Source organism: Boleophthalmus pectinirostris, unplaced genomic scaffold (genome assembly GCF_026225935.1).
Source record: "Boleophthalmus pectinirostris isolate CB_2022bp ecotype Guang Dong unplaced genomic scaffold, ASM2622593v1 HiC_scaffold_14, whole genome shotgun sequence".
Classification (NCBI taxonomy): domain Eukaryota; kingdom Metazoa; phylum Chordata; class Actinopteri; order Gobiiformes; family Gobiidae; genus Boleophthalmus; species Boleophthalmus pectinirostris.
This window is the reverse complement of record NW_026571047.1, coordinates 23,349,358-23,367,484: the sequence shown is the minus strand read 5'-3', so window position 1 is coordinate 23,367,484 and position 18,127 is coordinate 23,349,358. Positions and strand designations below refer to the sequence as shown.

At 37.0% G+C, this 18,127-nt stretch overlaps 1 protein-coding gene across 1 annotated transcript in view; it reads left to right on the top strand.

Annotated features, from left to right (window-relative positions):
* The window catches only part of LOC110160424 (cGMP-dependent protein kinase 1-like), a 168,688-nt gene extending 151,469 nt beyond the window's left edge, over nt 1–17,219 (top strand). The window contains 8 exon segments of the mRNA XM_020925065.2: nt 2,519–2,658; nt 3,579–3,668; nt 4,076–4,217; nt 9,082–9,245; nt 10,865–10,987; nt 11,074–11,136; nt 11,238–11,304; nt 12,166–17,219. Of these exon segments, the coding sequence (XP_020780724.1) occupies nt 2,519–2,658; nt 3,579–3,668; nt 4,076–4,217; nt 9,082–9,245; nt 10,865–10,987; nt 11,074–11,136; nt 11,238–11,304; nt 12,166–12,264 (888 nt within the window). The 3' untranslated portion in view covers nt 12,265–17,219.
* The last annotated feature ends 908 nt before the right edge of the window (nt 17,220–18,127 follow it).

Below are 18,127 nucleotides of genomic sequence, written 5' to 3'. Positions count from 1 at the left end.
TCCGACCTCACAGACATGCTCCTACATAACCAGCAGTGTGCAAAGGGAACAGGATACTTTTGCTCCAGTAGGCCGCTCAAGGACTTTAAATCACTAGTATTTTAAAACTATTATATAAACCAGCCTGACTCAGACTGAAATGTGTGTCACTCTGAACTGAGGTCTGCACATTATCAATCTGGGATGACTCTCACAGAAAGACATTGAAAAAGGCAGATTATCATGAAGACTACTTGAATCTGATTGGTCGAAATGTCACAACATTGGAACAAGACAAAAAAATCTAACTTTTGTTTCATCCAGTTGAGAGAAAAGCAAAGTCATCCTCCCTGTCCACAAATGTACAAAGCTTTTACCTTCTTCACCTTTTTCATAAACAACATAGTCTGTTTCTTGACAAAATAAGTACTTATGTTGGCGTTATCATGTTTGTTTAGTTTTTTGTTTGGTTTGTTTGGGCGCTTCGTCTTTGGTTTCTGCACAAACTTCAGTGTTGCTCTGTAACTTCCGTCCTCCTAATTGACTGTACACCGAGTGCCTCCAAAATGGATCCTCATGAGATTATGAACTCATAAATGTCACGAAAACACATAAAATAAACGATATGCTCTGCAATTCGTGAGATTAGGGTTGTCAGAAGTCTTGAAAATCAGATACTAACCAATACTAAAACTACTATCAGAACTTCATACCCATCTTAACAAATATCAGTGCTAAAAAAGCAAAGGAGAAATTAAATTTGTCAACTGGACAAAAGTTTATTTGGTCGAATATGTTTCGCAATTCATCCTAGCTGCTTCTTCAGTTCTGATCAGAATGCTGGTGAATACTTCTTTATATCTGCCTGCAGGAAGGAGTTAACTACAATGAAATTACTCTGAAACTAACACACCTACTTGTTTACAGTTTCTGTTAGTTAGCTCGGCCTATTCATGTCTACTGAGTGTGGGGTCTTGGGGTCAAATTCAATTTCTCCTTTTCCATGGATTCTACTAGCCTGATTCATCAGCCGGTTTCACTTCATGGAAACCGTCTGACCTCGCAACATTAGAATTTATTCGCTTGTTCGTTTGTGCTTTTTTTATTTAACCAATCGCTGCTATTTGGTCGTGACGCATGTAACACGCCAAACTGGGGCAAACTGGTATATTAAGAAGAAGGGCAATAACGTCTTTACCCTTGATTAAATTCACAAAACATTCTCTTTGTTCTGGCTTTAAATCCTTGACCTTGGGAATCGTTGACAACACAGAATATATGTCTCTTCGCTGATTGGCTGGTGCCCGAACTCGCACTTCCGGGGTTTTAGTGTATTCCGATTCCTGATCTTGCCACTGGAGAGAAATTCAATTGAGTGGAGGCACTAGGTGGCACCAGGCTGGCAAGTATTCTACCTGGACGACTGAGGGATTTTTTTTTTGAAGTGCTAAAAAAGTCACATTAATAGGACAGAATTTAACCTTTCCTGAAGAGCATTAGAATGATCTTGAGCTGTGTAAGAGCACATAGACTAGTATACGCCCATGGACCACTGTGGAACCTACCTGGACTACTGAAGGACTACACAAATAATAAAGCCACAAGATAATATAAAAGAAAGTATTATAGAATCCCCCTGCTGTTCCTCTTACTGCTCCTCCCCCTCACACGCCCCAAAAACGTACACAAGAGTCCAGTGTCAGCGTCTCAAGTTGTGAAGTGTCTATAAATAAAGTGTTTACAGCACGTTTAGATCAGATGTGTTATTTACGAGGCCTTTAGAAAGCGTTTATCTGATGACTTTTACTGCCCCCGATCAACACCTGTGTTTGGGAACGTACATGCTATTCCGAACACATGGCCAAAGGACTAACATAACAGTTAGCACAGCGAGCATCAGCGAACTTTACCGTAGCCAATATTTACCATTCCTTTAAAGGTACACTATGTAACATCTCAAGTGGATTGTCTGTCATCAGGTCGCTCTGTGGACATGTTATTGCTTTGGTGTAGACGTAGACTTAGACTTAAACTTAGACTTTATAGACCCACAAGGGAAATTATTAGGACACAGTAGCTCACACATCATAATAAATATAATAACAAAGAGCAAATGTAAATGGTAATAATTAATTCTAAATAAGTAGCAAGAGACAAGTGTCAAATAAGACGTAATTATATAAATGTACAAGTAAAAATTAAATAGAAGGATAATAAAATATAAAATCACAGCTTGTATGTTCCACAGTGTAGCGTTAAACTTAGTTATCACCATGGAAACGAGCAGTTAACGCCACCAGGTCAAGTTACAAGTCAAATCTGAGCCAGAATATGTTTTTTGAAAGTATTTTAGAGGAATAACAATGTAAATAGAAAAGTGTAATGCTATACTATGGAACATTCCATGTAAAGCAATTACATCTCCACAGAGACAAGCAAGTGACAGACACTTTAACAGAAAAGTTGTGCAATGCAGCTTTATCATTCAAACTCCATAGTCATTGTAGTCACTAAACAGTAAATTTTGGTCTGTTTTCAGGTGCAGCTCAAAAACGAAGAGGCCAAAACCTTCGCCATGAAAATCCTGAAGAAACGCCACATCGTCGACACGAGACAGCAGGAGCACATCCGAGCGGAGAAACAGATTATGGCCGATGCCCACTGTGACTTCGTTGTCAGGTGAGAAATCACAGAAGTTTTCAGAAGAACAATATGCCAAAAAGTTCATATTACAGTTTTGTAAATTTAATCATGATTCATGTTCGTCAGGCTGGTGCCACCTAGTGCCTCCCCTCAATTTAGTTTCTCTACAAGGACTAGGTCAGGAATCGGAATACACTAGACGGTTTGCAAGAACCCCAGAAGTGCGAGTCTGGGCACCAGCCAATCAGTGAAGAGTCATACATTCTGTGATGGCAACGATTCCTGAGATTGAGGATTTAAAGCCGGAACAAAGAGACTGTTTTGTGAATTTTATCAAGGGGAAAGACGTTATTGTCCTTCTTCCTACGGGATTTGGGAAAAGCTTAATAGCCCCGTTAGCAGCGCATTACATACGTCACGACCTAATAGCAGCGATTGGTTAAATAAAAAAAAGTACCTGCCTATCATCAAGCGAACGAATCCTAATGCTAAAACGTCAGACGGTTTTTACGAAGTGAAACCGACTCATGAATCAGGCTGCCATAAAGGTGCACTATGTAACTTTTTGGTAGGAGTTCTGTCACCTGCTTGTTTCTGTGGATATGTCATTGCCTGGAATGTTCCGCAGTATGACATTAAAACAGCTCTACCTTACATTTATGCAATTATAGCTCAAAAATGCTTAGAAAAACAGGTATTTTGACTGTGAACGGGGATGCATCTCCACAGATCTGACCTCTAACTTTGGTTTTGGTCTCCATGATGATAAAAAGGTTTAATACCATATTGTGAAACATTCCATAGAAAACAATAACATCTCCATGGAGAAAAGCATCTGAAGGACCCTCCACCAGAAAAGTGCACCTTTAGTTTATGTTTTGTATTGAACTGTGTTAAACATGTGACTTTATTTACATCTTCTCTAATTTAGAGTGGTGCTTTTGTGTTGCGTTCAGGTTATATCGGACTTTCAAAGACAGTAAATATCTGTACATGTTGATGGAGGCGTGTCTGGGTGGAGAGCTTTGGACCATCCTCAGAGACAGGTAACTTAATCAGATTTTGGCTACATATTTATTGTACATATTTTAGTTTTGACTTTATCTGAACACACGTCTTACACCGGATTTCTCATTTGTCATTTTTTCTTCGTTTTTTTTTTCTAATAAATTAATTCTGATTTTCATTCTAGTTAGTTTAACACAATTTTTAGTATATTTTGTTTATATTTAGTTTTATATAGGCTACCAGGTTTTTCTTTTGATAGTACATAAAGTGGGATTTGGACAGCTCTTCAGTTTGTGGGTTTGGATAATTTAGAGTCCTTTTTGTCCATTTTCAGACCTGGTTTAGCCTTAGATTAGACCTGGGATAGTCCTGTTATACACTTGGTTTAGTTCTGGTGATATTTGTTTTCCATTGAGTGAATAGTCTCTCTGTGTTTTTCTTTCAGAGGTTCATTTGATGATACCACCACCAGGTTTTACACTGGTTGCGTAGTCGAGGCCTTTGCTTATCTCCACGCAAAAGGAATCATCTACAGAGACCTGAAGCCCGAAAACCTTCTCCTGGACAGAAGAGGATATGCCAAACTGGTACATGCATTTCACCAGTGCAAAGTCTCTATGGTTTAGGTGACTGGACATCAATAACGATTCGCAAAAAACAGCATTGTTTAATATTTATTTACAAATGGCCCACGCACTTTGACCTCCAAAAATTTTGAAAAAAATTACGAAATAGTCCCTTACTATCATGTACTAACCCTGTGAAATTTTAGTCATTTTTTCTCTGCCGTTTTCACAGGTCGATATCTCCGTAAGTATCACACTTAGAGGGCTGAAATTTTGTAGGCTTGTACTCCTCTACTCTGTGTTCAAATAACATCTATCAAAAGTTTGGTATCTCAACTCATTGTCATTTTATATGAACTTAAACATGAAAAACAAACAAAAACAAAACAACTGGTCACTGTATACTTGTGTCATTGTGTCAAATGCGAATGTTCAAGATACAATTAAAAACTGAAGGAGCCTCATTAAATACATATGTTTGGTACCATTTAAAAGGTCTTTTTTTGGTCTTTCAAAAAAATTTAATCACTACCTACATGCCATAAATTACATGTGAATATCAGACCATGTTACATTTTCTTGTTTGTCTTAACCCTCACACATAACCTGTTTCAAATTTTCAACATTTGGTGATTTTTTTTTTTACAGTTCTAGTACATATCTTGATTCTCAAAAAATGTAAGTGTCTCCTCCACCTACAAGTAGGTTTAAAAAGGGGCTAAAAATGGTATGCCATGGAAATGAATGAGTTTTTTTTTTTTTTCATTTTTAACCCATAAGAACCCAGACCCATTTTTCCTTAAAGGAAAATTATGTGTGATATACCACAGACCAAATGGACCACATAGAACACATTTCTGAAGTTTTTTTCAGGATAACACTTTTTCATACCAGAGATCTGGTTTGTTACATATATGTCACATTGGGCGTTAGTGGTAAACTTATTCCTTATTTCAAAATAAGTAAACCTGACAGTTATTACTGCTTGGTAACAGAAAATTACCTTTTTATTTGCATTTCCACAACATATATCAAAGCTGTGACTTTAATAGCAAGGTTTAACATACAATTCGTCTTCAGTTTTGCTTTGTGTCACAAAATATGCCAACTGCATCAAAATAAATAACACTGCCTATTTGGGGGCATTAACAACAAGCTACCATAGGTACAGAGAACTGAACAACAGATCTAAAAACAGAAACTGTGCAAAAAAAAAAAAAAAAAGCCAAAGAGAAATAGAATCCTTGTATCATCAGTACCATGTGTAAAACATTTTCTCAGTTCTTTTGTCTGTTAAGTATCTCTAGCCTTTTAGTCTAAGCCAGATGCTAAGACCTGCTTTTTTTCCTCAGTGAAGCAAAGGTGATGACCTTTCTCACTAAAAGTGGTGGTTGCATTGATTTTGCAGAGTTTGCAGCGACCATGCCTGTCACATTTCACAGGCCAGTGTGCAACTTGGTCAGTACGAACATTATCTGGAAGTCCACCACAAACCCTCTTGGGCTGTGGTGGTGGTGGAGATGTGGTACTGAGTGATGGGCAGCCTCTTTATGCCTGCCAAAGAATGAGGCTAGTGGCAACATCTGCAACAACAACCTGGAAGCTCTTTTGTTTCAGTGTGTTTTGGACACCAAGTAGTTTATAGTCACTCAGTCAGTCAACCATGCATTAACCAGACCTAACATGATGGTGTGCCAGAACAAGTAGATGTACCACCTTTGTGAACTCATGTGGTACTTTCACCTTGCAATGTATGCATCAAGGATGTGTACTCCTCACATGAGCGTGTTGTAGTCCTTCACAATGTGTGGCCTCCTAACACACTGTGAAGGAGTAAGACACCAATGTATGTATTTTGGTGCCCTGAATTCACGTTTGGTTGTGGTACATCATCTGATGTACTTGATTCACTACTGTCTGAATCACCACACTCACTTGACTCGTCACTCTCCCTGTCTTGGCTATTGGGCTTATAAAGAGTGTTATCAGGGTCTTCATCTGAGCTCAAACTCACTATCATCTCCCACGATGGCCTCTAGTGCATCCTGAAGAATGTTGCACTTGTTCTTTTTGCATACTACAAATTAAATAGAAATAAAAGAATATTTATTATTCATGGGATGGTAAAAATTTGTGAGCACTATGTACAGATTTGCAAAAAAAGTTTTTGTAATCCAAACCAAATACTTATTATATTTATATTTACTTATATTATATTATTATAGTATAGTATAGATAATTTTGTGCTTCTGTTTGTTCAGTACACTTTTAATTGATCAGCAGTACATATTTAAACTTAATATAACTGATACAGCTAAATTAATTGGGTGGATTATTACCGTTTTTGTTATTGTGACAAATAGGTCACATCAATTTTTCATTCTTATTTTAAGGCTAAAAGCCCGATGTGACATATATGTTACAGCAATATTTCCCTACCTGGTTTGATATTACTTTCTTCAATAAATATGGTCAGACCAGGTTGAACGCAATATAGGACATGTTATCAAAGCATGGGAACTGTTGAATGTGTTTGAAATTACCTGTAGTATCAAAAAACAGCTTTTTGAAATGAGCTGCATCCTTGAAATTTGCATCCAGACTAAACCAGCATTTTGGAGAGCCCACTTCCTGTTAGTGTCACATGACTGTCACATGGTCATCATACCAGGATGTTTAGTATACGTAGCTTAGGGACTTAAAGCTTTATTTCTTACCTTAACTCATTATGAGGAAGAGACTGGGGCATTCAAAGTGTTTGTTACACTGGTGTCACCGTGGGTTCTTATGGGTTAAGTTTATATAAAATGACAATGAGTTGAGATACCAAACTTTCGATAGATGTTATTTGAACACAGAGCAGAGGAGTACAAGCCTACAAAATTTCAGCCCTTTGTGTGTGATACTTACGGAGATATTGACCTGTGAAAATGACAGAGAAAAAAAAATGCACATTTTGGGCCCGTAAATGGACACATACTCCCCTCACTAAATGAGCTGTAACTTGAAAAGTAAAGATCTAAAATGACTAAAATTTCACAGGGTTGGTACATGATAGTAAGGGACCAGCTGGTAATTTTTTCAAATTTTAAAAAAATCATGATGCATGAGATTTTCTGACCCCTTACTCCTTATTATGAGCCCAGGTAGTTACTGGCTTTACTCTTTCTCAGTTACTCTTCATTGTGCCTCACTGAGCTGGGAAAATCTGACTTTTCCTACAGTTCTATGACGTTGGAATCATTTACAGAAAGATCTTAAATGGGAATCGATGGTGTCACTTGTTAAGTTCAAGAAAATTGTAAAAAGTGTGAACGAGACATATTTGTGTATGTTTTTCTTGAGAGATTCAAATGGTTTTATAATGTGATATTTTGTGATTTTACTGTTTTGTATTGATTGTGTTGCTGCTGCCTTGACCAGGTCTCTTTTGAAAAAGAGATTCTGAAACTCAATGGACTTCCTGATTAAATAAAGGTTCAATAAAAATAAGATGTTTTCAAAAGCTAAAGTGTGTCTCTTATTGTACAAAGTTGAAAAAAAGTATAAATGCTTTTAATTATTTTGTACTTTCTTGCCTCAGTTTTTTTCAACTTTGTATTTGAGACTGGTCCCTGTATTGAAGAGCAGAGTCTCTTATTGGATTATCTGTTGTTATAATTTAGTTATAGATGCTCTTAAAAAAATATTTTAGTTATTGCCCTTAACCAAATAAATTATCATATGCCAAACCAAAGACCAAACTGCTTCACAGGGCAGGAGTGACTAAAACCTTCAAACAAAAACAAATAAATCCTAAATTTCCTGTGAACTTTAAGCAATGTTATAATGCTGCTGCCTCCTCAAAAACAGACCTGGAGTTGTGCTTTGTTTCAGTCACACATGTTTGAGTAATCCTGGTTTATTAATTTGTTTACATCTCAAAAGTTCAAAATGCTCTGTTCCACCTTGTGATGTCATGAAGCTGTAGTTTTCAAGTTAACAGCTCCTTTTACCTTGTGTTGTTGTTTTGAAAGTCTCAAGTAAATCTCAAGTCTTTGACCTCAAGTCCGAGTCAAGTCCCAAGTCAAATACAGACAAGTCCAAGTCGAGTTTCGAGTCACTGGCCCATAAGTCCAAGTCAAGTCCAAGTCGTCTACTTTGAGCTTCAAGTCTTTTCAAGTCTTGAAACCAAAGTACCAATTAGATTTTTGCAATTTATCTGATTTTTAAACTAACTTGTACTTAAAAAGTCATGGTATAGTTTTATATGAGTATTTATAGAGTATATAAGAGTTGTAGAAATTAATTTAGTTCATTTTTCCTTTTTAAATGTCTTGACAAGATCTTAGTGTGAATCTTTTCGGTCAGAATATTCAGAATTTAGATTTAAAAGTGTTTCTCAAGTTTTCTCAGGTCACAGGCCTCAAGTCAGAGTCAAGTCCCAAGTCACTGACCTTCAAGTCCAAGTCGAGTCCCAAGTCTTAGTCAGTTTTATCAAGTCTCAAGTCCTAAAAATACTTATGACTTGCAAGTTCCTGCTTTTGCCTTATGTTCAGCAGAGATTTACAATTCCGGAGCTGAAATTGTCCAAATGACTCTAGTGAAGGTGTATGGAGTTTAAAAACACAGTAGAGCTCTTCCATGACATCACAAGGTGGAACAGAGTGTGTCCTGTTTGAGAGAAGAACTCATAAATCTAAACATGTGTGAATGAAACAAACACAACTCAAGGTCTGTTTGTGATGAGGAAACATTACAACATAGATCAGAAAATAGTGTAATATGAGTCCTTTAACTCATCTACTATAAGTTAAATAAAATAAATAAATAGATACAAATTACAAAATAAATGTCTCTCTAAAATGTATGAAGACAATTAGTATTTGTTTTTCTTTTTCTGAAGGTGGACTTTGGGTTTGCGAAGAAGATTGGCTACTGTAAAAAGACGTGGACTTTCTGTGGTACACCAGAGTACGTGGCTCCAGAAATCATCTTAAACAAAGGCCATGACGTGTCTGCAGATTACTGGTCCCTGGGCATCCTCATGTACGAGCTGCTGACCGGGAGGTAAACACTAAACACCCACACGTACTGTTGAAAAAATGATTATTAAAACATTGTAAAAAAATATAAAAGGTGACATTAGTTTAACTGTGCAGTAAAATATTAAACGTAAATATAAAAGTGAGTGATCCCAAAAAAAAGTATGAAATTTCATTCAAGTTTTGTTTTTCATATTTTTAAGACAGTAAAAATCATGCACGACAGCTTTAATTTGGTATTTTTTGCTTTTGTGTAACTTCTGGTTGGGGGTCTGTCACCTCCTGGTTTCTATGGATACGTCATTGCTCTGCCTGGAATGTTCCACAGTATGACATTAAACAGCTTTACTTTACATTTATTCAATTACAGGTGGTTTTATGGCTCAAAAATTCCTAGAAAAATTGACATTTTGCCTCTCCCCAAATCTGACCTGTAACTTGGTCTGATTTGGTCTCCATGATGATAGAAAGTTTTAATGCCATACTGTGAAACATTGCAGACCAAATTTGTGTACAATCCCCCCGTCGTCCAGGTAGATTAGGTACAGATTATACATTAGAGAACCAATAGGTAGCTTTAAAAGTATTTAATGATGTCATGAACTCAAACGGAGGCAGGGACCTGGTCTGTACATCTCGACGGGAGAGTTACTGTTTACCGAGATCGGGTCCTTCCAGCTAACAAGAATCTCGCCTTTATGTGGAAAAAAAATAAAAAATAAAATCACCATAGTTCATTTGAGACTTTGAACTTCGTGGCAATTTTAGTTTCACGTGGATAGGCCCAGAAATGACAGAAATATTAACCATAAACCAGGTCAACACATCTGCAATCTGATAGTTAAAGAAAGTGCCTATGACAACTGGACTCAATTTACTAAGATTTTACAAAACATTTTACTTTTTTTTCCCCAGTTTGGCCATTTTTTTTAGGTTTCAAATTTGACTTTCTGGTTGAAAATCATGACACACTCTAAAAAAAATGTACACAGAGCCGAAACTCCTCTAATGTACACAGAGATTTATTATATGATAAACACAAATATAAAATATAATAAAACATCTTTATTTTGTTGAGATAATGTTAAAAATATTGGAAAATTTTGTTTATTTTATGTAAATTGTGCCAAACTTTTGGACAGATATCATCTCTAAAACAGAACTCTCGATTTTCTGTAATTTGCAACATATTTTTAGATTTTTCATTACTGATTGGTGTAAAACTATAATTTATATTTACAACAGGTATTATCCCACTAAATTAAGTCAGAATTAGAGAATCATCAAATCCTATCCATATCCATCGTCCAGGTAGAATCCATGGCAAAATTGAATTTCTGATTTTGCCATTGCAGACAAAGCAATAACATCTCCATGGAGTAAAAGCAGGTGGCGCGATCTTCCACCAGAACAGTTACACAATGCAACTTTAAGAAATAAGTTACTATACAAAATTACAAAATAAAAAAGTTTATTTAAAGCAGAGAGAGAATTTGGAGATTGGCATTTTTGAAGAACAATGAATATTCAGTACAGTTATCAGATTTTTACAGTATAATTCTGGCAAATACAGCTTCAAATTTTTCATATTAATGTATTTTTATTAATTCATATCTCATTTTCTGACCCGTTTTGTGTCTGCAGTCCTCCGTTCACAGGCCCAGACCCAATGAAAACCTATAATGTGATTCTGAGAGGCATTGACATGATTGAGTTTCCAAAGAAGGTCACCAAGAACGCAGGCAACCTCATCAAAAAGCTCTGCAGGTAGGGGGCGCTAAAACTCACAATGGTAGAAAATGAACTAAAAAATATTCACGAAAAAAATTACAATTACAATGTTTTTTTCACAGAGACAATCCAATAGAAAGACTTGGGAACCTGAAAAACGGTGTTAAAGACATCCAAAAGCACAAGTAAGAAAGAGCCCAGAACCACATTGCAATATTATACAAATGATTTTTATTTTTATTTATATTGTATTGTTAATTTTTTATATATTTTTTGTGGTTTGAAGGTGGTTTGAAGGTTTTAACTGGGAAGGCCTCAAGAAGCAAACGCTAACTCCTCCCATTCAACCAAATGTGAGTCCAGACAACTTTAGATATCTGACTCAACAGTGCCCTCTACTGGAAAGTACAAGCACAATAATATTTGTAGTTTAAATTTTTTTAAAAAGCAAAGAAAAAAAGCTTCTTTGTAATAAACTATCTTGTAATAAGGAACAAAAATAATTCCTAAAAATATCCAAAAATAAAACTGATAAAATATTAGAATATCATACCATATCATAGATCATATAATTTATTTTTAAATGTAAATGTAACTTTTTTGTAGACATTTAATTTATTTATTTCTTTAAAGGTCCCATATTACGCTGTTTTCTCATCTATGTTATAATTTTTTCCTTATCACAAACAAACCTGTAGTTGTGTTTTGTTTCATTCACACAAACTCTGCATATTTATTAGTTCTATTTAGTTCTTTTCTCAAACTCTGTTCCACCTTGTGATGTCATGTGGTAATACAGGAAGTGCTCCATTGTGTTTTTAAACTCTATACACCTTCACTAGAATTATTTGGATGATTTCAGCTCTGGAATTGCCGATCTCTACTGAAGTAAAGGTAAAAAAGTAGCTGTTAACTGGAAAATTACCGCTTCATGACATCACAAGGTGGGACAGAACGTTTTAAGCTTTGGAGATGTAGACAGACTGATAATAAAGTATTACTCAAACATGTGTGAATGAAACAAAACACAACTCCAGGTTTGTTTTTGATTGAGTAACAACATTATAACATGACTTAAAGCTCGTAAGAGTCAATTTTGCATAATATAGGAGCTTTAATATCAAATCAAACAGTGTATTTAAATGAATGGTGTGGGGTGCAATGTCTATTATTTATTTTCCTCATGTGCTAAAAATAATTTCACATTTTTGCAGGTTTCGTCTCCAACCGACACAAGTAACTTTGACAGTTTTCCAGAAGACACTGATGACCCACCTCCAGACGATAACTCAGGCTGGGACTATGATTTTTAAAGCGTTTTTTTAAGACCGACTGGACCTAAAGCACTTTGAAAAATATTATTTCAAATGGTCTTCAGATGTTAAAGGTGCACTGCGCAACTTTTCTGCTGGAGGGTCCGTCGCCTGCTTGTTTCTATGGATATGGTCATTGCTCTGCCTGAAATGTTCAACAGTGTGACATTAAACAGATCTGCTTTACATTTATTAAATTACAGGTGGTTTTACAGCTCAAAAATACTTAGAAAAACAGGTATTCTGACTGTGAGCAGAGTTGCCTTTCCACAGATCTGACCTGTAACTTGTCTGGTTTGGTCTCCGTGAAGCATTTGATGGACCCTCCACCACAAAAGTTACACAATGCACCTTTAAAGAGCATGTACCTGATTTTTTTTTTCCATGTATTTGAGCAAAACCTGCCTTGCCCCAGTACAGATATATTGTATCAGCAGCTCTTGCGGTCAAAATAAGTCCACTGTGATCTGTCTGCATCTAATTATAAATTGTTTTATTGTCAGGAAGTGTGCAGTTTGCATGCTAGTTGTTGTGAAAAGCACTTATAAACTCATCACAGTGAATAATTACGATGCTCTGAATGTTAAAGGAAACTGAGAAATAACTTCGGGCCACTGCAAACTGCTTAAAATGAACCAGTTCTGTGTTGTTATTATTATTTTTTTTTTCAGATGGTAAAAATCAGGTACAGTGCTTTTAATTTGGTATTTTTTTTACAATTTTTTTTTTGTTTTACTTTAAAGCTCTTCTAGATCTTCCAATCTTCTAACTTCAAATCAAGATACTATTTTTGAATACTGCCTAAAAGTGGACAAAGCCTTATTGGAAGCTGCAACCATCTTACGCTTTTAGGATATTTTATTTTGAATAAGAAGCAAAAACAGAAGCATCATTTTCATTTTTGAAGCTAGGAGGTGACACGTTTTCAAGATTAAACTTTTAACGCTACAGTAAGTTACATCTAGAAAGCAGAATTTTATTTAGATCTTAAAAACGACAACGTAAGATCTGATTTTGTAACAAGGCGGTAAAAGGGCATTTTCTGCTGGTACTCATAAACTACAGACAGTATTTGCAGTTTTGGTTTAAAGGTGCACTGTGTAACATTTCTGGAGCAGGTCCGTAACCATGGAGATGTTAATGCTTTGGTTTAAATTGTCCGCAGTGTGGCTTTAAACTATATGTCTTGCGTTTATTCAAAAATATTGGTGAAAATATCTAAAAAAAAAAACAAAAAACATCCATTCTTACTGTGAGTGGGGTCACCTTTCCGCAAACCTAATCTGTAATTTGGTTTACAAGTGTCCATGGAGATTCTTAAGTTTATGGTTATACTGTGGAACATTTTAGCGCATCTCCATGGATACAAGCAGGTGACGGACGCTCCACCGAAAAAGTTACACAGTGCACCTTTAAGAGATTGATCCAGTAGTCAAATGTAGACCCCAGTTTAGCTAAAACCTGGTTTAGTCCTGGTTTAGACCTGGTTTAGACCCAATTTACATTGCTTGATAAGATGGTACGGTAAGGCATGCTAGTTTAGACCTGGTTTAGTCCTGGTTTAGTCCTTGTTTAGACCTGGTTTAGACCTGGTTTAGTCCTGGTTTAGACCTGGTTTAGTCCTGGTTTAGACCTGGTTTAGTCCTGGTTTAGTCCTGGTTTAGACCTGGTTTAGACCTGGTTTAGTCCTGTTTTAGATCTGGTTTAGTCCTGATTTAGTTGTGGTTTAGTCCTGGTTTAGATACCTGGTTTAGTCCTGGTTTAGACCTGGTTTAGTCCTGGTTTAGACCCATTTAAAGCCATTTACATTGCTTGATAAAGACCGTACAGTAAGGCTCACTAGTTCAGACCTGGTTTAAACTTGAAAAACCCGGTTTAGTCCTGGTTCTTGTTGTAGTCCTCGTTGAACTGGCTGTACAGATTACACTTTATAAGACCAATAGGTAGCTTTAAAAGTATTTAATGATGTCATGAACTCAAACGGAGGCAGGGACCTGGTCTGTACATCTCTACGGGAGAGTTACTGTTTACCGAGATTGGGTCCTTCCAACTAACAAGAATCTCGCCTTTATGTGGAAAAAAAAAAAAATCACCATAGTTCATTTGAGACTTTGAACTTCGTGGCAGTTTTTGTTTCACGTGGATAGGCCCAGAAATTACAGAGATATTAACCATAAACCAGGTCAACACATCTGCAATCTGATAGTTAAAGAAAGTGCCTATGACAACTGGACTCAATTTACTAAGATTTTACAAAACATTTTACTTTTTTTTCCTAGTTTGGCCATTTTTGTAGATTTCAAATTTGACTTTCTGGTTGAAAATCATGACATACTCTAAAAAAAGAGCCAAAACTCCTCTAATGTACACAGAGATTATTATATGATAAACACAAATATAATAAAACATCTTTATTTTTTTGAGATAATGTTAAAAATATTGGAAATTTTTGTTTATTTTATGTAAATTGTGCCAAACTTTTGGACAGATATCATCTCTAAAACAGAACTCTCGATTTTCTGTAATTTTCAACATATGTTTTTAATTTTTTTTCGCAAATACATTACTGATTGGTGTAAAACTATAATTTATATTTACAAGAGGTATTATCCCACCAAATTAAGTCAAAATTAGAGAATCATCAAATCCTTTCCATATAATTCTGGTCAGCTCAGTTTTTAAAAGTACTTCGACTTTTGACTGGCGCGTTTGTTGGAACTGTAGCCTTAGACCTGCCCTACCTGATCAATTCCTGATCAATTACAACATCTTTTTGATCATTTTCTAACACGAACCCAAAATCCAGGGTCACCTCACTGCCTTGCCTAAGCCTCTATTAAGCTTTAACCCCCCAAAAATAAAAAAAAACTTCCTTAAAGATGCATTATGTCACTTTTCTGGTGAAGGGCGTGCCACCTGCTTGTCTCCATGGAGATGTTGTCACTATTCATTTTTTTCCCCTATTGCTTTTAACGTACCTCGGAAAGCATGCACTCTTACTGTGAGCGGGCTTGCCTTTCCACAGACCTGACCTGTGACTTGTCTCCATGGATAGAAATAAATTAAAGGGCCCATAAGATGCTATTTTCTGATCTATGTTATAATCTTTCCTCATCACAAACAGACCTGGAGTTGTGTTTTTGTTTCATTCACACATGTTTAACACCCAAACCCTGCATGTTTAAGATGAGTTCTTCTCTCAAACAGGAAACACTCTGTTCCACCTTGTGATGTCATGTGGTAAACAGGAAGTACTCTATCGTGTTTTTAAAGTTCGTACACCTTTTGCTAGAATCATTTGCATCATTTCACCTGTGGACTTGCCTGTCTCTACTGAACTAAAGCCAAAAGGTAGCTGTTTCTGTGTTAATGTGAAAACTGCCCCTTCGTGACATCACAACGTGGAACAGAGCATTTTGAGTTTGGAGATGTAGACAGACTAATAATAAAGGATCAACTCAAACATGTGTGAATGAAACAAAACACAACTATATGTCAAGTATATTTTTGATTAGGTAACAACATTAAAAGTCCCGTCCACACTAGTTTGTATTCGAATCGTTTTTGTTGCGTATGCAGTGTTCATTCACACTAATTTGATGGAAAACGACTCCAGAGATGGAACGATCTGGTGCCGGCAGCTCCCACGAATTCATCTGAGTACAGATCTGATCCAGCACTGTGTGGACGCCTGAAAACGCTGATACTCTGACATAGGAGCTCTAGTTTGCGTCTTTATTGGACCACGTCACTGTGTTTTGTGCCTTCCTGATTTGCTGGGTTCGTGACATCGGTCATGTGACGCTATTGCGGAAAACAGTTTAAACAAACCAGAGACAAACGGGAAACAGTGTAGCTAGAACTATTTGCTAGTACACGGTCCTTGAAAAGACTGTTTTTACACTTGCCATCTTTTTTGGCTCGAAATCGGCTGCTGCAACTTATTAGTGTTTTAGGCAATTTCTCGTTAAAGGGCGAAGTATAGTTCTATAGGTCTGTGCGTATGACCTACAGAAGTATAATCTCTGAAAAGTTTCACATGAACCATCTCCAACGCGATAGAAACACAGAACAGACTCACCATCAGCAGAACACCCCTCTGTCACAGAAAGAACACTCATAATTCACTGAGTCGTGTCCTTTTTAAGTCCGACAGAAGGTGAACCACATCAGGGCTCAAGGAGCGAACTGTTTTTTTTTTGAGCGCTTAGTTTATGCAAATGAGCCATGTGGTTTTAAGTTTCGTTTCTGTAAAAGGTAAACAAATATTCGCAAAGCTGTGTGGATAGGAAAGACTTGCGGACACAGAAACGACGTGTCTGGACGCAAATTGTTTCCAATACAGTGATTAGTTTTAGTGTAAACCTAACCTCAGTCTCCATGAAGGAATGCAGGTTCTTTGGCCCTTCACCAGAAAAGTCACATAGTGTGTCTTTAATATTATTTGACACGTTGTGAAGCTATTACCACGGCGTTTTGTAAATACTTCCACAACCTACAGACATATCACGTACAACTTTGCACACACGAACATTGAAACACGTGCATGATTTTTGTAAAACCGCTGCATTTTTCAAGACGTTTTATCGTGAAACTGAAATTGTGAAAGTTGATGCATTTTAAAGAGTTCAATGATGATGTTGTAATTTTTGTGCATTTTTGTATTGATGCCCAGATTGCTGCTTTTAAGTGACTTATATTGTTCCATATTTTTGACTCAATGGAGAAATATAGTGATTTCCTGTTTTTCTGCATGAATTGACAACTCGTATATTTTTGCAATTGTGTGAGAAAGTAATATTTGTATATATTTGAAGTATAGTGCGTTCTTTGTAGTTTTATTTCATGTTGATGATAATGTTATTTGAGATTTACAGTGGCTTCCAGTAGCTAAAGAGATTCCAGTTCAAAATAGCTTTACGGGCATGACTGTTAATAAAACTCTCCTGCCACAACTGCCTGTCTTATTTATTTTAAAACACTATATCAGTTAAAGTCACACTATGTCACCAGCAAATGAGGTAGCAGATAATGGTGATGGTCTCTGCAGCAGAAGATCTCCATCATTTTGCTGTGTTGAGAGCAGACGGCGCCACCATCTGGAGTGTCTGTAGTAGTGCCACATCAGGATGAGGCTGGACATGAGTCTCAGAGTAAAGCCGGGCGTACACTGTGATTTTTGGAGCTTTCTGAGACAATTTTTCACTTGTGCGACTGTTTTTGAGACCGCAACCGAGTTTTCACTTCATCATGTGTCGTGCTTTGTGGGGTAACACGAACCGATTAATATCGCACGACCAGCTCCCGATCGGCAATCGTAGGTCGCATGAATATCAAACCTGTTTGAAGTCCAGTCGCCTGTCGTGAGGGTTTCGCTTTGTTGAAGTGGTTCATATAGTGTGAGAACATGAATTGTGAGCTGTGAACTTTTAAACCCTGTGATTTGGTCGTACAGTTTGAGCTGGGGCTGAGAAACGATGAATGAAACGATGGATGTCCGGTGTAAGAGACCAGACACTGCAGACAGGAGCTTCCTCCCAGCACACATCACAACTCACTTCTCCAGGACTGTGGTGTTAACAATCATCAGCAGGGGGAGCTGTGGGCCTTGTCTGCCTTAGCTTCTCCACGAGATGGGCTGACACTTGACACTGCTCTTGACCAGGGCAGGCCTGTGGTTAAAGCTCTCTCACTGAAGGCAGCTGAACCTCACGTGTTGGTCCCAGGGGGCTTTATACTACAGCAGCTGTGTCCACGGGGCAGAGGCTCCTTCAGCAGGTCCAGTCACATCACAAGTTCTGGTCCTCACTCACAGCTCTGGGGTCATGGCTCCACTCAGCTTCAGATGTGACAGTGTGCTAGA